Consider the following 27,358-nt stretch of genomic DNA (forward strand, 5'->3'; position numbering starts at 1 on the left):
ACCCAAGTGGAGCTTAACTTCTTTTCCTTCTGCCACACAGCCTACATTTAAAATATTTCTTTTTTTTTTTCAAGCAACAGGAATTCTACTTTATTGCTGGTGGAAACATAAAATGGTATAGCTACTTTGAAAGACAGCGTGTTAACTTTTTACAAAGCTAAACATGCCCTTACCATATACAATCCAGAAATCACACTCTTAGTTATTTACCAAAATGAGTTGAAAAATTATGTTCATACAAAAACGTGCAAGTGATTTTTTTTTAATATATATATTTTTTAATTTAATTTAATTTTTTAACTTTATAATATTGTATTGGTTTTGCCATATATTGAAATGAATCCGCCACAGGTATATATGTGTTCCCCATCCTGAACCCTCCTCCCTCCTCCCTCCCCATACCATCCCTCTGGGTCGTCCCAGCGCACCAGCCCCAAGCATCCAGTATCGTGCATCGAACCTGGACTGGCGACTCATTTCATATATTATATTATACATATTTCAATGCCATTCTCCCAAATCATCCCACCCTCGCCCTCTCCCACAGAGTCCAAAAGACTGTCCTATACATCAGTGTCTCTTTTGCTGTCTCGTATACAGGGTTATTGTTACCATCTTTCTAAATTCCATATACATGCATTAGTATACTGTATTGGTGTTTCTCTTTCTGGCTTACTTCACTCTGTATAATAGGCTCCAGTTTCATCCACCTCATTAGAACTGATTCAAATGTATTCTTTTTAATGGCTGAGTAATACTCCATTGCATATATGTACCACCACTTTCTTATCCATTCATCTGCTGATGGACATTTAGGTTGCTTCCATGTCCTGGCTATTATAAACAGTGCTGCGATGAACATTGGGGTACATGTGTCTCTTTCCCTTCTGGTTTCCTCAGTGTGTATGCCCAGCAGTGGGATTGCTGGATCATAAGGCAGTTCTATTTCCAGTTTTTTAAGGAATCTCCACACTGTTCTCCATAGTGGCCGTACTAGTTTGCATTCCCACCAACAGTGTAAGAGGGTTCCCTTTTCTCCACACCCTCTCCAGCATTTATTACTTGTAGACTTTTGGATCGCAGCCATTCTGACTGGCGTGAAATGGTACCTCATAGTGGTTTTGATTAGCATTTCTCTGATAATGAGTGATGTTGAGCATCTTTTCATGTGTTTGTTAGCCATCTGTATGTCTTCTTTGGAGAAATGTCTATTTAGTTCTTTGGCCCATTTTTTGATTGGGTCATTTATTTTTCTGGAATTGAGCTGTAGGAGTTGCTCATATATTTTTGAGATTAGTTGTTTGTCAGTTGCTTCATTTGCTATTATTTTCTCCCATTATACCTACACTGAAACCAAGCACCACACAAGGGCCAACAAGTTCCAGGGCAAGACACACCAAGCAAATTCTCCAGCAACACAGGAACATAGCCCTGAGCTCCAAGATACAGGCTGCCCAAAGTCACCCCAAAACCACAGACATCTCATAACTCGTTACTGGACACTTCATTGCACTCCAGAGAGAAGAAATCCAACTCCACCCACCAAAACACCGACACCAGCTTCCCTAACCAAGAAACCTTGACAAGCCACCTGTACAAACCCACACACAGCGAGGAAACGCCACAATAAAAAGAACTCCACAAACTGCCAGAATACAGAAAGGACACCCCAAACTCAGCAATTTAAACAAGATGAAGAGACAGAGGAATACCCAGCAGGTAAAGGAACAGGATAAATGCCCACCAAACCAAACAAAAGAGGAAGAGATAGGGAATCTACCTGATAAAGAATTCCAAATAATGATAGTGAAATTGATCCAAAATTTTGAAATCAAAATAGAATCACAGATAAATAGCCTGGAGACAAGGATTGAAAAAATGCAAGAAAGGTTTAACAAGGACCTAGAAGAAATAAAAAAGAGTCAATATATAATGAATAAGGCAATAAATGAGATCAAAAACACTCTGGAGGCAACAAATAGTAGAATAACAGAGGCAGAAGATAGGATTAATGAATTAGAAGATAGAATGGTAGAAATAAATGAATCAGAGAGGAAAAAAGAAAAATGAATTAAAAGAAATGAGGACAATCTCAGAGACCTCCAGGACAATATTAAACGCTACAAAATTCGAATCATAGGGGTCCCAGAAGAAGAAGACAAAAAGAAAGACCATGAGAAAATACTTGAGGAGATAATAGTTGAAAACTTCCCTAAAATGGGGAAGGAAATAATCACTCAAGTCCAAGAAACCCAGAGAGTCCCAAACAGGATAAACCCAAGGCGAAACACCCCAAGACACATATTAATCAAATTAACAAAGATCAAACACAAAGAACAAATATTAAAAGCAGCAAGGGAAAAACAACAAATAACACACAAGGGAATTCCCATAAGGATAACAGCTGATCTTTCAATAGAAACTCTTCAAGCCAGGAGGGAATGGCAAGACATACTTAAAGTGATGAAAGAAAATAACCTACAGCCCAGATTATTGTACCCAGCAAGGATCTCATTCAAATATGAGGGAGAAATCAAAAGCTTTACAGATAAGCAAAAGCTGAGAGAATTCAGCACCACCAAACCAGCTCTCCAACAAATACTAAAGGATATTCTCTAGACAGGAAACACAAAAATGGTGTATAAATTCGAACCCAAAACAATAAAGTAAATGGCAATGGGATCATACTTATCAATAATTACCTTAAACGTAAATGGGTTGAATGCCCCAACCAAAAGACAAAGACTGGCTGAATGGATAAAATATTTCTTGAATTTATTTACTGAATCAACAAATATTCACTCAGGACTTATTAAGTGCTAAATCCTATTCTATACATAAGACATGTGGCAGCGAATGAGACAAAGTAAACACTCCCTTCGTTTCTAACACCCTTCCTGATCATTTTGGTCTTGAACTATTACAGTAATCTCTTGTCTCCCTGCTTTATTTTCACCCCTCTCATCTACGGTACATGATATCAACACACTAACTTTCCTTAACAATATAAGAGATGGCATTCATCCTCTCAAAAACTTATGGTGTCAACCACTGCCTACTCAATAAAAATCAAGCTCTATAAACTGAGAGTCAAAAGACTTCAGCCATTTGATCCCACCCTTCACAAGAATACCAAGACATAAAGCTAATACAATAGGAAAATTAAAGATTCAAAAGAATCTTGACTGGCTGAAAAAAAACCTGAAGACTAAATCTTAAAAACTGAAATAAAAAGTAATAAACAGAAACCATAACATGCAGCTTCCTTCTGGTCTACTTACAGAAATTACTATTATTGCCTGTGGAGTTGTCCTGTCCTGCCTTGTGACATATTTCTGTATTGCATCACTATGAATTTCAGTGTTTGTCATGAGACTATAAGTTTCTAAATTTCTTAAACCCTCTGAAACCCATAGTTCTCTCCCAGTAGTGTGTGTAGCACATGGTACTCAAAGACCAAATGACTCTCTTCTCCATGGTCCAGCTATCCTGCATACTTCCAGAAAAGAGTCTAACTAGCCTTGTACTCACAGAAAGTAAGCCACCACCAAACAGAATTATCAAGTAAAAGGGAGGAGAGAGTTACTGATTGCTTTTGATATGCCCTTAGAAATAGGACAAAATAGGATCAACATTTTCTGTTTTTGGAACTCTAAAACTAAATAAAATTTACACATGGTAGTCAATACTTTTCTCATCTAACCCACTGAATCAAGAATGTTACTATTTTTACCCATTTGGGGAATGTTATACAGAAAAAGATTCAAATCAGATGATTATTTTATAAACCTAATATACCTGCTATTCTGTCTGACATTAGTCAAGTAGTCTCATCCTTCATATAAATGCAAAAAAAAAAAAATAAAGCTAATAAAATCAGTAAAATAAAATTTCAAAAGGATCTTGACCAGCTGAAAAGAAATATGTTGCTGTTTTCTAACCAGAAGCAATAAGATCAGTTTTCACTTGTGTCACAATATAATTTTCATTGTATAAAAACATGCTCTTTGCTTCATATACATCTAAATTATGCTATGTTCTCTTTTGGATAAAATTTTTAGGGAAGGTGAACATTAATTTTTCAACTGACTATTGTTAAGATAAACTTTCTAAAACACATTTTGAACAGATGTGGCTGACTTGGGTCATTTCATGGCTTATAAGAATGTCTTGGAGTCTGAGCATTTAAAAAGTGAATTCCTAGAGTAAATGTAAAGGAAATTACTTATATGATTCTATTTTTTTCTGGTACATTTATTCACATAAACATTCATATTCATAATAATGCCATTTGAACTCTACTGATTATTGAACTGAAAAGGTAATGGGGCATCATGATTTCCCTGTTTAATTTTTTATCCCTTTAAAAGATTGTAATGATCATAGTTGTGAGAATTTCTTATTAAATCAAAATATTTCTTCTTTTAAACCTGTCTCATTTGCTGTTAGTAATCTTAAAACTGGAAAAAATAAAAGAAGGGCCACATGAAACTACACTTCCTTCATCCCTCCTACCACTTAGATAAAACCATGATGTTTATAGAACACACCATAATTTCTTATATAAATGATGTATTTAACATATAAAATTTCACCCTGCATATATTCATTCATAGCAGTTATTAAAGAAGTATTTATTGAATGTCTACTGTAGGTTTGGCATTGTTTTAAGTGCTGGGAGTAACAATAGGAACAGACATAAATTTTGCATGAAACAGCTTACTGTCTGCAGGTACAGGGAGAAAGTCAAACAAGCAGTTACAATAAAGGGTAGGGGTGGGTTTGGTGAATGCATGAAATGCAGTGGGACTACAAAGCATGGGATCTAACTGCAAGGACCTCAAAAGGCCTCTCAAAGAATCTAAAGGATAAGTTAACCAGGAAAGTCTGGAGGGAGAGATGGAAAGAGAAAGAGGGAGGGGGAGGGGGAAGGGGATGGGAAGGGAGAGAGGGAAAAGGCAGGAGAGATGAAAACTGCTCCAAAAGGAACAGCATGTGTTAAGTCCCAGAGTACATGACGGGTACTAGAAACTGAAATAGTTTGGCATTTGTAGTTAAGTTGCTAAGTTGTGTCTGATTCTTCATGACCCCATGGACTATGGCACACATGGCTCCTCTGTCCTCCACAGTCTCTTGGAGTTTACTCAGACTTATGTCCATTGAGTCAGTGATGCTATCTAACCATCTCATTCTCTGCAACCGCCTTCTCCCTTTGCCTTCAATCTTTCCCAGCATCAGAGTCTTTTCCAGTGAGTGACCTTCCAATGCATATTCAGGGTTGATTTCCTTTAGGATTGTCTGGTTTGATCTCCTTTCAGTCAAAGGGATTCTCAAGAGTCTTCTTCAGAACCACCACTCAAAAGCTTCAGTGCTCAGCCTTTTTTATGGTTCAATTCTCACATCTGTACACGACTACTTGAAAAATCATAGCTTTGACTATATGTACCTTTGTTGGCAAAGTGCTATCTCTGCTGTTTAACATTCTGTTTAGGTTTGTCACAGGTTTCCTTCCAAGAATCTTTTTGATTTTTGCATAGCTGAAGCATAACTAGATGAGTAATAGTGGAGAGATGAGGCTAAACACCTAGAAAGAGGACAGATGTTATGGAGCTTTATAAGCCATACTGAGTTATTATCCTCAGGTCAATGAGAACCCATGGGAATGTTCTAAACAAAGAATTGACCTGATCTCACTTGTCTTTTAGAAACATCATTCTGGCTGCATGTGGAGAATGGGCTAGAGGGCAGTAAGTCAAGAAGCAGAAAGAACTGAGAGGTCGCTGGAGGAATCTTGGCAGGAGGAAATAACCTGAAACAGGGAAGGAGCACTGAGGATGGAGAGGAGAGGGCAGATAGGTTGAGAGAGTTTTTAGCAGGTTTAAATAAGTGAATGGAGAAGTGAGGAAAGTTTTTTTTAAAATTAAGAAAAATTTGCAGCTTTCTGCATTGGGAAACTGGATGGATGGTGGTTCTGTTTACTGGTATTTCAGTACAAACAGCAATGGGCTGGGACACTGTTTAATGACCTTTTTCCCAAATTTTATGTATCATGTCATACGACTGATGTCTCAAATCTTTGTGATTATTTTCCTGAGGCTTCTACGTTACTGTGTTTTCTAAGCTACTGCTAGGCTTTTCCAACTCCTTTCCTTCCCGCTGCTCCAAAATTATAAATATCCTTCATGATTCTATGCTTTATTCTTCTTTATCCATTTATTCCTCCTGATAGCTTATGCAGTCCATGGGTTCGGCTAATCACCTTTAGGTTATTCTGTTACTGCAAAGTGTTGAACTGACGAACTGATGATTCGTCAGTACTGATGAACACTGTCACTACTAACTAAAGAAAATTTGCTTTATGCGTTGAAGTTAAGAAAATGATAAAATTATCTTATTTAATCTTCAAAATGACTTTTAAGAATAAAAAGGAGCATAGGCTCTGAAATCAGATAGATTTAAAGCATAAATTCCAGTTCTGAAACTTCCCAGCTCTGCAACTTTGGAAAAGTAACTCACCTTCTAAGTGATCCCTCATTTTTAAAATATAAAAATTAATAATAGCAACCTCATAGGCTTGTTACATAATTAAATAACATAATGCATAAAAAATACTTAGGTCAGAGCTGTAATACACAGCTTAACTATAAGAGTAGGTAAGGCAAATATTGTAGTGAGGCGCAGTGAAAGCAGGATTGTGTAATATATTGGTCAAAAGCAGTAGTTCTGGAGGCAAATCGTTCTCAGTTCACATCATCCTTCATTCACATCATAGCTCTGTCACTTTGTAGCTATGCAGTCTAAGGTCATGCAAACTCTCAGAGCCTCAGTTTACTGATCTGTACAATGGAGAAGACAACAGTACCTACCTCACAGGAGTGCTGTTTTCAGTAACAAAACCATGTGAAAAAAAGGTCCAATATATTACACAGCACACAGTAGATACTTGATGAAATGGTTACTAATTTTATTTCTTTTTCCTTTTCCAGAGACAAAAACTAAACTGATTTGCAAAGGACATGTAGCTTAGAACTAAACAAACTCATAATTTAAAGTTGTGTCCTAACTCATAAATAATAAACCTTAGTCTTTAGCCTGAACACCTCAATTGTGTGCCAACCTCATAGTTTTAAAAACACATGCTTCTGGTTTATAATTTAAAACCCTGTATATTTAAGACCAATCTTATCATGTTCCTTTTCAATCCTGTTCTCTGCAAACATGTGTGCTTCTTATTTCCCCAATTATTTGTGTGTGGATTAATCTTTGATTCTTCCTTTTCCAGCATGTAGCCATTTGATACTGATTTCTTTTTCATTCTTCCATCAGAATCTTTGTTTGTTCTGTGTCTCTATTCCTACATGCTTTAAGTCCTCAGACCTGTTTCAATAAGAGAATCTTAGACTCTTTTTGATTTCCAATTTCTTCTCTCCCAGTCCAGGAATACTGCCACCACACTAAATTTCCTGAGATATGTTTTAATAATAAATATCCCTGTTGATGAGCCTTCCATATCTTATTTCTCACCCCAAATCTCTTGGTCCATCTTTCAAGGCCCTTAATGACTGGGCCTAAATTCCCATCTCACCTGTTTCTTATTAATCTACCAACATGAGCTGTTAGTTTCATTTAAATAAAATTCCTTATTGTCCTTGCATGTGTTCTTGCCAAGCAGTCTACAGACTGATTCACTTTGTCGCCACCATCAATACAAAAAAGGTCTTAATGATCCAGAAAACCATGATAGTCAAGTGGGCCTTAGGAAGCATTACTACAAACAAAGCTAGTTGAGGTGATGGAATTCCAGTTGATCTATTTCAAATCCTAAAAGATGATGTTGTCAAAGTGCTGCACTCAATATACCAGAAAATCTGGAAAACTCAGCAGTGGCCACTGACTGGAAAAGGTCAGTTATCATTCCAATTACAAAGAAGGGCGATGCCAAAGAATGTTCAAACTACAGCACAATTGCACTCATTTCACATGGTAACCAGGCTTCAACAGTACATGAACTGAGAACTTCCAGATGTACAAGCTGGATTTTGAAAAGGCAGAGGAACCAGAGATGAAATTGCCAACATCCACTGGATCATAGAAAAAGCAAGCGAATTCCATAGAAATATCTATTTTTGCTTCATTGACTATGCCAAAGTCTTTGACTGTGTGGTTCACAACAAACTGGAAAATAGTACTCCGATCTCTTTAAAAATTCTCCAGGATGTCTGACTCTAGGTGAGTGATCACACTATCATGGTTTGTGATCTATCATGGTTTTCATCATGGCTAAAGAGCCTCTTGGTGAAAACGAAAGAGAAGAGTGAGAACCCTGGCTTAAAACTCAACATTCAAAAAACTAAGATCATGGCATCCAGTTCCATCACTTCATGGCAAATAGATGGGGAAACAATGGAAACAGTGGCAGACTTTATTTTCTTGGGCTCCAAAATCACTGCAGATGGTGACTGCAGCCATGAAATTAAAAGACATTTGCTTCTTGAAAGAAAAGCAATGACAAACCTAGACAGTGTATTAAAAAGAGACATCACTTTGCCCACAAAAGTCCATATAGTCAAAGTTATGGTTTTTCAAGTCATCATTTATGGATGTAAGAGTTGGATGATAAAGAAGGCTGAGTGCCAAAGAACTGATGCTTTTGATTTGTGTTAGAGAAGACTCTTGAGAGTCCCATGGACTGCAAGGAGATCAAACCAGTCAATCCTCAAGGAAATCAACCCTTCCAATATTCACTGGAAGGACTGATGCTGAAGCTGAAGCTCCAATACTTTGGTGCCACCTGATGCAAAAAGCTGACTCAGTGGTAAAGACCCTGATGCTAGGAAAGATTGAGGGCAGGAGAAGGGGACAACAGAGGATGAAATATTTGGATGGCATCATTGACTCAATGAACATGAGTTTGAGAAAGCACCATGAGATACTGAAGGACACGGAGACCTGGTGTGCTGCAGTCCATGGGGTACAAAGAGTTCGAGATGACTGGGAGACTGAACAACAAAGTATAAGTTTCATCCATCCTTTAGACCAATTTAAGTTCTAAGACTCCCATGACATTGCTTCCAACTATTCCAGGTCAGGTGGTCATCTTCCATTTTTAGCTTCCAATTACATTTACAGTAAATACCAACTGGGCTTTATCTGATCAAAATTATTAGGATCCCTCCTCATAAGACTCTAAATTTAATGCAAAAATACCTTTTTTTACTTATTTTACAGTACACACTCAATGAAATGTGAGGAACATGTTCATGATAATATATTGGAACAGCCACTAACTATGGAGGATCTTCATTTCTTCTCTTTAACTGCAAATATTAATGGGCTCTACTGCTGAGTCAAATTCCTTAAAGTACACCTTTCAGAATTTTCCTCCCTTCCTCTAAAACCTTCGGTTGCTCGTTGCTTAGATAATTAAATGCTCAATTCAGTATTCAAAATTTCTCACAATATGGCTTCTAAATTTTTTCTCAGTTTCCTCTCCAAGTACTTAAGATATATTCCAAACAAGCCAGCCAGTCAAAAGTTCTGTCCCCATTCTTAAAGTCCAGTATGGCTGTCAATTTACCTCTCAATTTATTCAGAATTCTCTCAACAACATACAATGTTTTCTTTGAAATTCTTTGGTACATATTATATACTATCTTAGAGTACATTTTTTAATTTAACAACTTTCATTATATTTTTAGTTGGAGGATAATTGCTTTAAAATATTGTGTTAGTTTCTGCCATACATCAACATGAATCAGTCATAGGTATACATATGTTCTCTCCCTCTTATACCTAGACTATGGCCTCACTGATTCAATGAACATGAGTTTGAGCAAACTCTAGGTGACAGTAAGGACAGGTAAGCCTGGAATGCTGCAGTTCATGGGGTCACAAAGAGTTGGACATGACTTAGTGACTGAACAACATTTTAATACTTCTTGTAAATTATAAGAGTCACTGAATATCTCAGCCATAAGCTCCACATATCCTTCCAACTCTGTTATATTCAAAATTTAAAAAATTCCTCTCAAGGATATTCTACCTTCCTCTTAACTTTCAAGGTCAGTTATAGATTTTCCTTTCCATAAGTTCAGCAGTGTAGGGAATAAGGCTTAGAGTTCCACCTCTCACCCACAACATCAAATCACTTTAGTGAAATTCTTTGTCTTTTGCATTGTTAAGTGATAGGTAGCTTGGACTGTAAATTGTTCTTTTGTCAAACTCATAAGGAAGACAAGTTAACTCATATAAAAGAGAACTTGAAATAGAGCTTTAAGCTTGAAGTTAGCATTACAAGTATCCTGCTTAGGCTCTTATAGCAGCCAGCTAAGCAGTATACTCCTTAGTCAATACATATCTGCTTACCTTTGACTCAAGACTAGAAGTCAGATTTCCCAATTCTATGTGAATAGAATAGCTCTGGAAAAAGCAACCAGATCTACATAGTCACCATTTTTATATAATATGATTTCATCTTCCATTTAGCAAACAACTTTTACTTGGAAGATCTTAATAAATCTCTTGATTAAAGAGTAACCACTGCTGATAAAGATAGTGAACTGAATCCATGCACCTACTCCCACCCCCTTCTAAAACTTCCATGGAAGGTATTTCATAAAAAGGCATAAATTCAAAAAAGATGGGGAAAATCAGAGAGCAAGCAACAGAATCAAGAACATTGGAACCTAAGCCAACAGGGGAGCATGCAAAGGACTGACCCAATTTATACAGGAAATTAACTCTTTACTCTAAAGCAATAAAGTAAGGGATTGATGGCACCAGTTACTTCTGAAAGTAAAGGGAAAATGTGAAAAGGACACCAAAATAAGAGGTATAGATTGGCAGTCTTTTTAACAAGCAGTCAGATTCCCTGGAGAAGGCAATGGCACCCCACTCCAGTACTCTTGCCTGGAAAATCCCATGGACGGAGGAGCCTGGTAGGCTGTGCTCCATGGGGTTGCTGAGGGTCGGACACAACTGAGCGACTTCACTTTCACTTTTCACTTTGATGTATTGGAGAAGGAAATGGCAATCCACTCCAGTGTTCTTGCCTGGAGAATCCCAGGGACAGGGGAGCCTGGTAGGCTGCCGTCTATGGGGTCACACAGAGTCGAACAGGACTGAAGTGACTTAGCAGCAGCAGTAGATTCCCTAGATCCTTTCCCTATAGGCTGACAACCACTTCTACTTGATCCTATCAGAACACTGAAGGTTTATTCTCTGCAAAGGGAAAACAAATGAACTAACCTGGAAGAAACAAGACACAGCTGAGACAGAGGTACTATAACAAAAATAGAGGGATTCAGTTAATGTATTTACACAAGATTCTAAGACTTCTAGCCATTTTCCTTGTCAACTCCAACAACAACAACAGCAAAAACCTGCAGCATGTCTTCATGTGAAGAGGAGGCTGGAGAATCATTTTCTTTGGAATATAACCAGCTCAGATTAAATGACCCATATATACTCCCTTCTAGTGAAACTCAAGGTCACACAGCTCCATCCACACACTTAGTGCTTGCAATAAAACTTTTAGGTCTCCACTCTTAAACATGAGTAGAACACCAAAGATTAGCAGAAACATCTATAAGATGAAAGATAGAGATCAAAATAAACAAAGGAAAAGACTGACTATGAAGGAGAGAAGAAAAATTATTTAAGGATAAAGTATTATAGATTAAAAAAAAACATTCAGAGAACAAAAATGTGCTTTTAGAAATTAAAAATAAGATATGAAAAAATTTAACTAAAAGTTTAACTGTAAAATTGTGAAATTCTTCCAGAAAGAGTAAAGTCATGTAGGTGAAAATTAAGAGAAAAGTTAGAAGTTCAAGGAACATCTAAATAATAAGAATCCAAAGAAGCAAAATTGGGACTGGTTCAAAATTGGGAAAGGAGTATTTTGAGGGTGTATACTGTCACCCTGCTTATTTAACTTATATGCAGAATATATCATGCGAAATGCTGGGCTAGATGAAGCACAAGCTGGAATCAAGACTGCGGGGAGTCAACAGGTTATATCAATAACCTCAGATATACAGATGATACTACCCTCTTTGCAGACTGTGAAGAAGAACTAAAGAGCCTCTTGATGAAGGCGAAAGAGGAGAGTGAAAAAGCTGGCTTAAAATTCAACATTCAGAAAACTAAGATCATGATATCTGGTCCCATCACTTCATGGCAACTAGGTGGGGAAACAATGGAGACAGTGGCAGACTTTATTTTCTTGAGTTCCAAAATCACTGCAGATGGTGACCGCAGCCGTGAAATTAAAAGATGTTTGCTCCTTGGAAGAAAAGTGATGACAAAGCTACTGCTACCGCTAAGTCGCTTCAGTCGTGTCTGACTCTGTGCGACCCCATAGACGGCAGCCCACCAGGCTCCCCGGTCCCTGGGATTCTCCAGGCAAGAAGACTGGAGTGGGTTGCCATTTCCTTCTCCAATGCATCAAAGTGAAAAGTGAAAGTGAAGTCGCTCAGTCGTATCCGACTCTTAGCGACCCCATGGACTGCAGCCCACCAGGCTCCTCCATCCATGGGATTTTCCAGGCAAGAGTACTGGAGTGGGGTGCCATTGCCTTCTCCGGATGACAAAGCTAGACAGTATTAAAAAGCAGAGACATTACTTTGTCCACAGAGGTCTGTATAGGCAAAGCTATGGTTTTTCCAGTAGTCATATACATGTGAGAGTTGGACCATGAAGAAGGCTGAGTGCCAAAGAACTGATGTTTTTGAACTGTGGTGTTGGAGAAGACTCTTGCAAGTCCCTTGAACTGCAAGGAGATCAAACCAGTCAATCCTAAAGGAAATCAACCCTAAATATTCATTGGAAGGACTGATGCTGAAGCTCCAATACTTTGGCCACCTGATGTGAAGAGTTGACTCATTGGGAAAGAGCCTGATGCTGGGAAAAATAGAAGACAGGAGGAGAAGGGGACAACTGAGGGCTAGATGGTTGGATGGCATCACAGGTTCAATGGACATGAATTTGAGCAAACTCCAGGAGATGGTGAAGGACAGGGAAGCCTGGGCATGCTGCAGTCCATGCGGTTGTAAAGAGTTGGACATGACTGACTGACTGAACCACAAAAAGAAATAAAAAGAAAGAGCAGGTAAACACCAGTGAAATAATTCAAGAAAATTGCCCAGAACTGAAACTTTCAAGCTTAAAACTCTACCTGTCTCAGCACAATGGATAAAAATATTCATGCCTAAGACACAGCACATAAGACTTTATAATTTTGGGGGTAAAAGAAGTATCTTACATACTCTTACACAGAGGAGATGGAGCGAGAAATAAATAAGGTTGCATAGAAATAGTCAGGAGTCAGAATAACTTTGGGCTTCTCAACAGCATATCAAGCTGCAAGGAAATGAAGCAATACTATCAAGATCTTGAAGGGAAAATATTCCTAAAACAGAATTTATGACTTGCTAAAGAACCAATCAAATGAAAGGAAAGAATGAAGACATTTACAGATATGCATACTGTCTCAAAGAGTCCTGTGGACTCTTCCTTAAAAAGAATGTGCTTCACAAAAATGAGATGGAAACAAAGATGAAGAAAGACACTGGATCCAGGAAACAAGGGATCTAACAAAGAAGAAAGGTAAAGGGGTCTCTTGGATTATGAGAAGATGATGGATGACAGCCTTGTAATAGGCATAGAATGAAACTGACCCAGATTATGTACATCAGGTCATAAGGCCTTGGAAAAGACTTCAGGGAGAGGAAACTGAAAAACTATTTAGTATGTCTGAACATCTGGCTAAGAGACTAAGAAACTGTCAATGAGTAAAGCACTGAATTAGTGATTAGTACATAGAATACGGAATAAATGAATAAAGCAAGACAATTATAATTCACATGAAAACATATGAGGATCAAGAAGCAACAGTTAAGAACCTTGTATCGACCAGCTGATTGGCTCAGGATTGAGAAAGGAGTACGGCAGGGCTGTCTGCTGTCACCCTGTTTGTTTAATCTATATACTGAGCACATGATGAGAAATGCTGGACTAGATAAGTTACAAACTGGAATCAAGATAGATAGGAGAAACATTAACAACCTCAATAGCACTCTATTGGCAGAGAGTGAAGAGGAACTAAAGAACCTCTTGATGAAGGTGAAAGAGGAGAGTGAAAAAGCTGGCTAAAAACTAAATATTAAAAAAACCAAGATCATGGCATCCAGCCCTAGCACTTCATGGCAAATAGAAGGGTAAAGGTGGAAGCAGTGATAGATTTCCTCTTCTTGGGCTCTAAAATCATTGTGCATGGTGACTGTAGCCATGAAAACAGAAGACAATTGGTTCTTGGCAGGAAAGCTATGACAAACACAGACAGTGTGTTGAAGAGCAGAGACATTACTCTGCTGACAATGGTCCGTAAAGTCAAGGCTTTGGTCTCTCCAGTGGTCATGTATGGTTGTAAGAACTGGACTGTAAAGAAGACACAACACCAAAGAATTGATGCCTTCAAACTGTGGTGCTGGAGAAGACTTCTGAGAGTCCCTTGGACAGGAAGATCAAAGCAGTCATCTTAAAAGAAATCAACCCTGAATACTCATTGGAAGGACTGATTCTAAAGCTGAAGTTGCAGTATTTTGGTCACCTGATGCAAACAGTCGACTCACTGGAAAAATCTCTGATGCTGGGAAAAACTGAGGCAGAAGGAGAACAGGGTATCAGAGGATGAGATGGCTGGATGGCATCACCAATGCAATGGACATGAACCTGGGCAAACCCCACGAGATGGTGAGGGACAGGGAGGCCTGGTGTGTTGCAGTCCATGGGGTCACAAAGAATTGGACATGACTGGGAGACTGAACAACAGCACAGGAAAAGTTTACTACCAGAGTTTACTACCTATTGAGGCTGTGTTTTGAGTTTTTATAGTTATTGTAATTTCAACACTGACTATTCATACAACCAGAATTGCAGTATTATGTGGGAAGATGGAATGAGGAAAAGGGTACACATATTTGGTGGAGACAAAGGGAGTAAAGATAGCTAAATCTGCATAATCTAGAGTGAGAAATCAATAAATAGTGCTAAATTTGAGGGAAATCATTAAGTAATACAAAGACATAGAGGTAAAAATCAACCATAAGACATGAAACTGAGATGATGAAATAAGTAAGAGGCAAGAAAGACTCAGAGGGTTGTTTACATAGCAAAGTATGAAGAATCATTTCAAAGGCTGAGTTCAACAAACATTGTAAAATATCACAAAAATAGGAATACTCTTCAAAAACATTTAAAGAGCAGTCCAAAGCTTTTAAAATTTGGTGTAATTTTATATTAAAATTCATCTCCTTTTCTGAACAATGAGAAAATAATCCTGGGGGGAAGAAGCACAAAAGATAAAATAATTTTTTAATCCATTGTTTATGTATCATATAATAATTTTAGGAACTTACAGAAATTTAAGGAGCAATGGCTGAAACGATTCCATAGTTAATTTAGAGTAATAAATGTATAAGCCTTGAAGTTTTACTTTTTGATCCAGAAAGTCTAATTCCTAGGAATTTATCTAAAGAAAGTAATAATCAGAAATATACATGAAGATTTACTAGGAAAGATAATAATCAGAATAGTGTTTATAATAATTTAAAAAGAAATAACTTTTTAATAACTTATTAGGTTGTTGAAAAAGTAACGGTGGTTTCAGACCATGAATTTTAAATCATTATAACTAGACTCAAACACATCTTCATTAATTAAAATAGAAATGAGTACAATCAACACATTTTTGGTAATGAGGTATAAGTTTGTTTATTCCTGCAGCATAAAAAGCCATGCTTTGGGATTTGATGAACTCTTGGAAAGCATTTTCTGCCTCCTGCTGGTTGTGGAAGCATTTTCCCTGCAAAAAGTGGTGGAGAGGCTTAAAGAAGTGGTAGCTGGTTGGTGAGAGGTCAGGTGAATATGGTGGATGAGGCAAAACTTCTTAGCCCAATTTGTTCAACTTTTGAAGCACTGGTTATGTGACATGTGGTCAGGCATTGTTGTGGAGAAGAATTGGGCCCATTCGGTTGACCAATGCTAGCTGCAGGCATTGCCGTTTTCGGTGCATCTCACTGGATCTGTTGAGCATACTTCTGTAATGGTTTTGCCAGGAATCAGAAAGCTGTAGTGGATCAGATGGGCAGCAGATCACCAAACAGTGACCATGACCTTGTTTTGGTGCAAGTTTGGCTTTGGGAAGTGCTGTGGAGCTTCTTCTTGGTCCAAGCACTGAGGTGGTCATTGTCATTTGTTGTATAAAATCTACTCTTTGTCGCACGTCACAATCCAATTGAGAAATGGTTCATTGTTGTTGCATGGTATAAGAGAAGAAAGATGACTCTTCAAAACAACAATATTTTGATTTGTGTTCAGCTCATGAGGCACCCACTTCCTGAGCTTTTTCACTTTTCCACTTTGCTTCAAATACCAAATGACCTTAGAATGGTTGATGCTGAGTTCTTCAACAATTTATCCTGTAGTTGTAAGAGGATCAGCTTTGATGACTCCTTTCAGTTGGTAGTTGTCAACTTCTGATGGCCAGCCACTATACTCCTCATCTTAGAGGCTCTCATCTTTGCAAAACTTTTTGAACCACCATTACTCTGTATGTTCATTAGCAGTTCTTGGGCCAAATGCATTGATATTGAGAGTTGCCTCCCTGCTTTATGATCCATTTTGAACGTGAATAAAAAAATCGCTTGTATTTGCTTTTTGTCTAACATCAAATTTATAGTCTAAAGTAAATATAAAATAAACATCAAGTAATGTCATTAGCAAAAGAACATAGAGTAAGACGTGCATGAAAATGATGTATAATATAATCACAGTTTCCAATCAAATGGAAAAGTTCAACAATGTAAAACCACAATTACTTTTGTACCAACCATAGAGACAAATATTCCCAACAATAATATATTCATATGTAGAATATGAATATGATGGAATCTACACAGCCATTAATTAATGTATTTTCAAATAGATTTAGTTCTGTGGGAAAGTAAACACATCATAATATTATGAGAAAAAAAGGAGGCAAACTATATGTATAGTTGAACCAAACTGTGCAAATACAATACGTACAAATATTTAATAATATGAACTTGAGTGTACAACAAAAGCTCAGGAAATAAAAATCAGGGAATACACTAACACATTAGCAACATGCATCATGGGGCAGAAGAACTATGCTTTTTTTTGCTACCTTATATTTTATCATATTGCAAATTTGCAGTAACAGTCAGGTATTCTTATGTCTTATTAAAAATATTTATTTTATTTATTTGTTTCCTTGGCAGTGCCAGGTCTTGGTTGCAGCACATAGAACTTTGATCTTCGGTATGGCATGCAGGAACTTAAGTTGCAGCATCTAATTACCTGACCAGGGACTAAACCTGGGCCCCCTGCACTGGGTGTGCAGTCTTAGCCACTGAACCCCAGAGAAGCCCCTTATGTTGTTATTTTAAATTTTTCCATTTATTTATTAATGAGAAAAGGGATGGGGGGATAGGCAACATAGTGGTAGAGAATTAAGAGCTACAAACTATCATATAAAATAAGCTATGGGATATATTATAAAGTACAATAAATATAGTCAATATTATTTAGAATAACTGTAAATGGAGTATAACTTTTAAAAACTGTGAATCACTATATTGTACATTTGTAACATATAATACTGCAGATGGTGACTGCAGCCATGAAATTAAAAGATGCTTGCTCCTTGGAAGAAAAGTTATGACCAACCTAGATAGCATATTGAAAAGCAGAGACATTACTTTGCCAACAAAGGTCTGTCTAGTCAAGGCTATGATTTTTCCAGTAGTCATGTATGGATGTGAGAGTTGGACTGTGAAGAAAGCTGAGCACCGAAGAATTGATGCTTTTGAACTGTGATGTTGGAGAAGACTCTTGAGAGTCCCTTGGACTGCAAAGAGATCCAACCAGTCCATTCTGAAGGAGATCAGCCCTGGGATTTCTTTGGAGGAAATGATGCTAAAGCTGAAACTCCAGTACTTTGGCCACCTCATGCGAAGAGTTGACTCATTGGAAAAGACTCTGATGCTGGGAGGGATTGGGGGCAGGAGGACAAGGCGACGACAGAGGATGAGATGGCTGGATGGCATTACTGACTCGATGGACGTGAGTCTGAGTGAACTCCGGGAGTTGGTGATGGACAGGGAGGCCTGGAGTGCTGCGATTCATGGGGTCGCAAAGAGTTGGACATGACTGAGTGACTGAACTGAACTGAACATATAATACTGCACTTCAACTGTACTTCAATAAATAAAAAAAAAAATTCCTATTTATCTCTATTCCTTATCCCCTTTTCCTTATCACAGACAAATATTTAAAAGTATTCCATGTGTATCTTTTGTCTATGTCCTTACAAATGTATTATGATTTTGTGTCCCTGTATTTTTAATTTATTTCAATGGTGCTTTTATTCATTCAGCACTTTGCTACCATTTGTACATTGACAGTAAAATATGAAGGGATTTGAAACTTGAGGAGCAGAGAGGGAATAAAATGGTCATTATGGAGAATGGGTAGATAATTTTTTTGTGAAATGTAAGACTGACAGGTCTTGTGAGGAACTTGCTAAAGTAGAATAAAGTAATTTCTGTGTTTAAACATCTTATGGTAACACACAGGTTAATTCACAATCAACATCATGGTAATCCTAAAGCTTTACTTGCCTTTTTAAAAATAATCTACAGATGCTTGAAACCTGACCTCACAACTTCAAGTTTTAGAAGCATCTTTTGCCAAAACTCCAGTCTCCTATCTCTGAAGTTCCCTTTCTTTCACCCTCATAAGTTTAATTACATTATTTACACTGCTTTTGTAGAAGCAAAACTTAGCCCAATGGTAGTGAATAGATGTGAACATAGATATGTTGGGCGTAGAACAAATTACTGTGAAAAGAGTCCTATCAGAGGGGCATGGAAAGCAGCCATGTCTATCATAAATGATATCAAAGTATCTAGAAATCAAAATAATTTGTCACAATTATATAATCATTTCAATCTTTTGCTATTTTCCTAGCTCATTTTCAAATCTTTTCCTAGCTCATTTCCAAATCTTTTACTATTTATGTCACTCATTGGAAAAGACTCTGATGCTGGGAAAGATTGAAGGCGGGAGGAGAAGAGGATGACAGAGGATGAGATGGTTGGATGGCATCACCGATTCAATGGACATGGGTTTAGGTAAACTCCGGGAGTTGTTGATGGACAGGGAGGCCTGGCGTGCTGCAGTCCATGGGATCACAAAGAGTCAGACACAACTGAGTGACTGAACTGAACTGAACTGATTTTCCTAGCACATGTTAGATGCTTAATAATGCTTAATAAGTGGCTTCCCTGGTGGGCTTCCATGGTAGCTCAGCTGGGTAAAGAATCTACCTGTAATGCAGGAGAACCTGGTTCAATTCCTGGGTCAGGAAGATCCCCTGGAGAAGGGATAGGCTACCCACCCTAGTATTCTTGGGCTTTCCTAGTGGCTCAGACAGTCAAGAATTTGCCTGCAATGTGGGAGACCTGGGTTTGATCCCTGGGTGGGAAGATTCCCTGGAGGAGGGCATGGAAACCCACTCCAGTATTCTTGCCTGGAAAATTCCATGGACAGAGGAGCCTGGTGGGCTACAGTCCATGGGGTTGCAAAGAGTCATACACAACTGAGTGACTAAGTACAAGCATAACACTTAGTAAAACAAGAAATGAACATTTTAGGGATTTCTAAGCATTTGGTACATATTGATAAGCCATAAAATAATCAAATATCTGAAAGAAAAATGTGAAACACATACAGTTACTGACAGGTGTAACTGCTAACAGTTCATATTACAGCACTGGCATTAACAGTGTCCAGAGACAATTTGATGAAGAACATGGGAGGGAAAAATGGTAACAATAGAGGAGTTTACTTCTTTCACAGAAGTAGGGTGATTTTCTTTTTCATTTTTTGTAACTGTAAAATTTCAAAAATCCAAGTTACACTATTCTCGTTAATTCAGAATGGCCATACTAATCCTAACATTTGACCCCTAATTCTAATAAAATATAATACAGTTAATAGAGTAAAAATAACAAGATCTTTCTTTAATATTTAAAACACATTTAGATTTTGACAATGATAAACAGTTGTAACCTGAAGCCTTGGGATAATTTGTTTACTACTCAGCAAGTTAATTTCCTAATTGGTAAAAGAAAAGAGGTTAGATTAGATAATCTATAAAGGAAATTTTCTCTTGCATTTCTGATGGAAATGCACCTAATCATGGAGATCATCAGGGACTGTACTTTGAAAGTTAAAGTGTCAGTCGCTCAGTCGTTTCCAACTCTTTTCAGGCTGCAATTGACTGCAGCCTGCCAGGCTCCTTTGTCCATGGAATTTTCCAGGCAAGACTAATGGAGTGGGCTGCCATTCCCTTCTCCAGGGGATCTTTCTGGCCCAGGGATTAAATCCAGGTCTCTTGCATTGCAGGCAGATTCTTCATTGTCTGAGTTACCAGGGAAAATAAAAGTAAACTTTTTGACAAACAATTTCCTTTTTAATATAGCTTACTTAATTATTCTTTTAGTGAGTGCAACAAAGTAGTCATAACTTTTGTAATTAATTTAAAACACTTTCATACCCATCTGAGGTTTAATTTTATCACAAAGCTGTATCATCAATGTATCTGAGAATTTCTAAAAATTGATTTTATAATCAGCATATCATGGCATTGTTTATTTTCCTCTTTTAGATGCCTGTATTTTGAGAAATACTCTAAATTCTTACCTCTAAGAGATAGGGCTCCATTTGATCCAAGGTTTTTCCAAGATGCTTATCTGGATCTAAACCTGCCAAGAAAGGTCAAATATTTTTTTTACATAACTATTAAACTGGAGGTTTAAAAACACATTTCCATTCCCTTGGTTCCTCTTTGCCTAGGAAACTAGTGTATATATATTTTAAATTGCTCTGATTCTAAAGCAAAATTTACTTTGCTAGTATTTATTTTTCTATTCCCCTTGGGTAACTGCTTTTCTTGCTCCTGAAAAATAAGTTTCATTCCAGTTCATTTTTTAATTGCTCTTCATCAACTACCAGATGCATTGTTTCAATCCCTTTTTCATTTTTGAGGAACTGTAATTAGGATAGGAAAAAAACTATCATTTCAAAGATGAAATTTAAATCCAAGGCATTTTAATTATTATAATTTGTTTTTACTCATGGAGACAACAGTGAGAATTTTTCTGACACACCTATTTTGTATAAATTTCAAACTTATTTGGAGAATAAAAGTAGAAAACAAGAGAGTAGTAGACTATAAGCCTATATAATTAATTCACTTAATAACACATGAACAGAAATATTACCAAATTAAATGATAGCTTATTTTAATGACCACTTGTGTGACAGTGTTTTCTAAGAAAAAAAGAAACTCTGAAAAATCATTACAGTACCAGTAGCATGTGCATAATCTCTGATGAAAGTGTTCCAACTGATAATAGCAGAGTTTATGTGAGTGATGGGGTATAGGTAGACTACTGTGGACAACATGAACTTGTCCCACATTCCAAAATTCATCTTCCAGGGGGAAAAAATCACATGCCACAATTCAGCTTTGAAATGAATGAATTCATTTTAGATATTTACATCCATAGTATTTGCAGTAGCTTAAGCTTATTTAAATATGCTATTTTTTCATTTTTATTGGTTTAAACCATTTAGCTTATTGAGTATACGAACTGAGTAACAATTTTCTGCTTCTAGTTGGATGCTTATTTTGGTAACATGATATTTGTTATAATCACATACAGAATAATAAAAGGGAAGTCAGATAAAGATTGAGGATTCTCATATAGTAAAGCCAAAGCAAACAACTCAAACTAGTAGCACTAGGTAGATTAAGTCAACTCCCTTCATGGCACCCTTATTGTGGTGTATTATTCACTAAAAGCAAAATTTCAGTTGGCTGGGTAAACACATTGATGAAGTAATCACTGACTTATTCTAGTCTCTATTCATGTAGAACACTTTTCAAAGTTTAAAATGAATAAGTAAATGAAATATTTTGAGACAAACACATATGTAATCATCACTCAGATTTAATAAACATAAATATCTTGCCATATTTCCTCCACAACTTCAAGAAATAAACATCACCAACATAATAGAATTTCACAGTATATCTACCCCTAATTAATCTATTTTCCCTAGTCTTTCAACATGAATAACCACTCTTATCAAGTATTTCCCAACTATGCTTTTATAATTTTATTACAAGTGTACATATCCAAAACAATATTTGATGTTGTTCATATATATCAAATTTTAACATGAATGATAACTTTTGTTTTTTTACAGTTTCCTTTGTTAATGAAAGATTTATTTATATTGATTACTGTGGCTCTGGTCCATCCATCTTTACCGTTCTATTTCATTATGGAATTTATATGTCCATTTTCCAGTAGGTGGACAGCTGGGCAATGACTTATTTCTAATGTCTGTTTTTCTACTAGGAAGAACTTTCTGTGCTGCATTAAATATGCATATATGTAAAATTACCATGATAGTGTAGAAAAACTATAATATAATTGTTATTTTATATATATATATACATTTATACCTATATATGTAATCTTCAAGTCTACTATATATTGCCAAATTGCTCTCCAAAGAAGTATTGTTACTTTGTACTTTCACCATCAAGGAAATAAATCCCTAGTTCCCATAATATGAAAACAGTTTAATATCAGATTTTTCATCTTTGCCAATCTGATATACACAGACATATAAAAAATGTTTTGGATACTTGTATTAGTTTTCACCTTATGATTACTATTAAAAATAAGCACTATTCCATATTTCATTGCCCATTCATTCAGGTTTTCACTTCTGTGAACTGTTTATTAAAATCATTTGGTTTTTTAAATGCTGTTTTCCCTTTAATTTGATGATTAATTGTTCTTGATATATTCTGAACGCTGATTCTTCATCATTATGGGCACAGTAAACATTTTGCTAACCAGTGGCTTGTTATTACACTTTTGTATTGGGGGAAGGTCTTTTGATAAACATAAAAATTTTAACCTTATAGTAGTCAAAAGAATTGTTACTTAAAAATGTTTTTCCTTTCTTTGTAATAAATTCTTTCCTTCCCCAAGGAAATAATGTGAGTCTTTTATATTTTCCTTTTGAAGTTTTAAAACTTTGTATTCACATTGAGATATTCAACTAATGTAGAATTTACTTTCAGTTATCATAGCTAGAGTGTTATAATTCTATCTCTTATTTATGGGTAAAGTATTGTTTATGGGATCCTTTCCCTACCTCTGCCAAACACAACATCCCTATAAGTTCAGTTCAGTCACTCAGCCGTGTCCGATTCTTTCTGACCCCAAGAACCATAGCACGCCAGGTCTCCCTGCCCATCATCAACTGCCGAGTCTACCCAAACCCATGTCCACTGAGTCAGTGATGCCATCTAACCATCTCATCCTCTGTCATCCCCTTCTCCTCCTGCCCTCAATCTTTCCCAGCATCAGGGTTTTTTCAAATGAGTCAGCTCTTCGCATAAGGTGGCCAAAGTATCGGAGTTTCAGCCTCAACATCAGTCCTTCCAATGAACACACAGGACTGATCTCCTTTAGAATGGACTGGTTGGATCTCCTTGTTGTCCAAGAAACTCTCAAGAGTCTTCTCCAACATCACAGTTCAAAAGCATCAATTCTTTGGCGCTCAGCTTTCTTTGGAGTCCAACTCTCGCATCCATACATGACTACTGGAAAACCATAGCCTTGACTAGACAGACCTTTGTTGGCAAAGTAATATCTCTGCTTTTTAATATGCTGTCTAGGTTGGTCATAACTTTCCTTCCAAGGAGTGAGGGTCTTTTAATTTCATGGCTGCAATTACCATCTGCAGTGATTTTGGATACCCATACTTCAAAGCAAACAGAAGAAGAAAAGCTGGAAGCAGTGATAGATTTCTTCTTCTTGGGCTCTAAAATCACTGTGGCTGGTGACTGCAGCCATGAAAACAGAAGACGATTGGTTCTTGGCAGGAAAGCTATGACAAACCTAGACAGTGTGTTAAAAAGCAAAGATATCACCTTGCTGACAAAGGTCCATATAGTCAAGGCTATGGTCTTTCCAGTAGTCATGTACAGATGTGAGAATTGGACCATAAAAAAGGCAGAGTGCCTAAGAATTGAGGCTTTCAAATTGTAGTGCTGGAGAAGACTCCAGAGAGTCCCCTGGACAGCAAGGAGATGAAACCAGTCAATCCTAAAGGAAATCAACCCTGAATACTTATTTGAAGTACTGATGCTGAAGCTGAAGCTTCAATACTTTGGCCACCTGATGTGAACAGGTGACTTATTGGAAAAGACCCTGATGCTGGGGAAAACTGAAGGCAGGAGGTAAAAAGGGTAATAGGATGAGTTCATTGGATGGCATCACCGATGCAATGGACACGATTTGGGCAAACTCCAGGAGATGATGAGGGACAGGGACGCCTGGCATGCTACAGTCAGTGCGGTTGCAAAGAGTTAGACACTAACTGGTAACTGAATAGCAACTCTTGTATGATTGCAGTGGAACATGTTTTTCAGAAATTTGCAGCCAGATTTATAATTTTTATTTTTTACTGTGAAATGACTCTTCATATTCTTCGACCATTTTTCTAATAGACTACTCATCATCTTTTCTTAATAATACTGAAGCATCTCTAAACAAAGGCTATTTATTTCATGAATTCACATAAGGTAGAAGACTTTATTGGTGATCAGTCTTTTATGTTAGATAGATTTTGTCACATATTTGGCAACTTGGGGAGTTTCATCAAGGTGCCAGTTTTTTTTGCTGTTTTTAATATTTTCTCTGACTTTTAATTTCATAAACTTTCCTCTTACTTTTATTACTTCCTTGCTTCTATTTACATTTATTCAGTAGTTTATTTATTCTAGAATCTTGATTTGAATACTTGATTCATTTATATTTACATATTTCTTATTTTTAAATAGAAAGATTTTAAATACCAATTTAGCTGCACCCCAAAAGATTTGAAAGTGGCACATTTGTTGTCATTCAGTTGTCAGTATTTTGTCATTTTTATTGTTATTTAAGATTACTCTTGTGTCAAACATGTTTGTTTACTTCTACTACTTTTTTTTTCCTTTCTAATTTGACTGAATATGGTCAAGAATATTCAGGACTGATTTCCTTTAGGATGGACTGGTTGGATCTCCTTGCTGTCCAACGGACTCTCAAGAGTCTTCTCCAACACCACAGTTTAAAAGCATCAATTCTTCAGCACTCAGCTTTCTTTATAGTCCAACTCTTACATCCATACATGACTACTGAAAAAAACCATAGTTTTGACTAGATGGACCTTTGTTGGCAAAGTCTCTGCTTTTTAATATGCTGTCTAGGTTGGTCATAGCTTTTCTTCCAAGCAGCAAGCATCTTCTAATTTCATGGCTGCAGTCACCATCTGCAGAGATTTTGGAGCCCCCCAAAATAAAGTCTCTCACTGTTTCCATTGTTTCCCCATCTATTTGCCATGAAGTGATGGGACTGGATGCCATGATCTTAGTTTTGCAAAATAAGATTTTATACTTAAACACACAAAATCATGACCTTAATTGTTAATTCTGCCGTTCAAATCTTCTATGACCTTACTAATATTTTATTTACATGAACTATTATTTCAAATAAAGGGGTGGTATAACCTTTCAGTACGATTTTGGTTTTAACTGTTTGTTATAATTCTGTCAATTTTGTTTTATATGCTTGAGAAGTAAGTTGTTACACACAAATTCATAATTTCTAAAACTTTTGAGAGTATTATTCCTTTATCGAGAAGTGGTGAGCTTTTCATCTCCACATATGACTATTATCATACATTCTATTTATCAACATTATAATATCAGCTTTCTTTTGTTAATATTTTTCTGATTTACACATAACCAGGGTTTGAAAAATTTTATTCTATCTTATAAATACAAGTTCACAGAATTGAGCTTAAATATTTTATATTTTTTATATTCTACATTTTTTTTTCTGGACCTGTTTCTGTCACCTTATTGTGGATTTCTTGTTATATTAAACTTTATATATCATTTTTCCTTTGCCATTTTCTGCCTCATACCAAAAAATAAACAAATAAAAAAAAGATCAAAACAGTGTTTTGCCTGTTTTCTCGGCTGATTAGAAAGCTGTATACTGGATTTCTACTCTTTCAGTAATCACTGGTAATTTTTAACACACATTCAAAACCATAGAAAAGTGTTAGTCACTCAGTCAGGTCCAGCTCTTTGCGACCTCCATAGACTGCAGCCCTCCAGGCTCCTCTGTCCGTGGAACTTTCTAGGCAGAATACTGGAGTGGCTATCCATTCCCTTTTCCAGGGGATCTTTCTGACCTAGGAATTGCCTTCTGGGTGAATTATTTTTTTCTGCTTCACTCATTCTCTCTTTGACTTGGTTCATCTAGAGTTTATTCTGCCCACTGCAATATTTCATTTTTTAAATGACCATATTTCACTGCCGAAATTTCTAATTGTTTCTTTTCACATCATACTGTTTTGAGTGATTTAGTTTTCCAACTGATTGCTTTTTCTTTAATGGATGCTTTATTTTTATCTTTTTCAGGTTCTCCCTCATAGAGGGCTATGATCGTCCAATTACTTTTGCCTATTTCCTGACCCTTGGTAGTACAGCCCCACAACTTCAGTTCTGAACTATTTTGTATTCTATTCATTCCTAATTCACAGTGATGTTTATAATGCTTTCAGTCTCTCATGACTGAATCTATGAATTTATGTTTTGTGTTCTTAATAAGGATCTGAGAGTAAATAAATACCTATCTAAAATGCATGAAAAGTATTTTAAGAGCACATGGCTTTATATAGGTTGGCATTGAAAGATCAAATCCAGAATCTTCCCATTTTCCTTGCAGTCTTTAAATTCACTGCAAAGTTATCAGGCTCCAGGTCTGAACTATTAGAGAAATATCTGTTATATTTCATTTCAAAGATGGCTGTATTCCATGACATACCAGTAAAGTGATTTGGCTTGCCTTTAGATAAGAGAGTCAGTAAAATATGTAAACATAAGTCACATTGAGAACATTTTTTCCAGATGAACCCATATTCATCATAGAAGCATACCATGGTAAAAATTAGTCAATTATTTCAAGATTTTTGTGTATTCAGAGAAATACTTTCAATTTATTTATTCCTAGGATAAGCCCTGAAAATCCTATGGAGCTGAAACAATTAGAATAAAAACTTTAAAGCTTTGGGGGGCGGTCCTAAGATGGTGGAGGAATAAGATGGGGAGACCACTTTCTCCCCCACA

The 27,358-nt window shown here is 36.7% G+C and overlaps 1 protein-coding gene across 3 annotated transcripts in view; it reads right to left on the reverse strand.

The window, feature by feature from the left end:
* DPH6 (diphthamine biosynthesis 6) overlaps positions 1–27,358 on the reverse strand; it is a 189,989-nt gene that overhangs the window by 18,880 nt on the left and 143,751 nt on the right. Inside the window, exons 6-7 of one of the 3 annotated variants that reach the window (XM_055537301.1) lie at positions 20,791–20,852; positions 15,759–16,742 (exon numbers count right to left, since the gene is read on the reverse strand). The exons of 1 other annotated variant lie outside the window; for it this stretch is intronic. In XM_055537301.1, the coding sequence (XP_055393276.1) occupies positions 16,518–16,742; positions 20,791–20,852 (287 nt within the window). In that variant the 3' untranslated portion in view covers positions 15,759–16,517. Of the gene's footprint in view, positions 1–15,758; positions 16,743–20,790; positions 20,853–27,358 lie in introns of those variants that run through there. One more of the 3 variants, XM_055537300.1, reaches the window with a different exon arrangement.

The sequence above is a fragment of the Bubalus kerabau genome, chromosome 10 (assembly GCF_029407905.1).
Source record: "Bubalus kerabau isolate K-KA32 ecotype Philippines breed swamp buffalo chromosome 10, PCC_UOA_SB_1v2, whole genome shotgun sequence".
Lineage (NCBI taxonomy): Eukaryota > Metazoa > Chordata > Mammalia > Artiodactyla > Bovidae > Bubalus > Bubalus kerabau.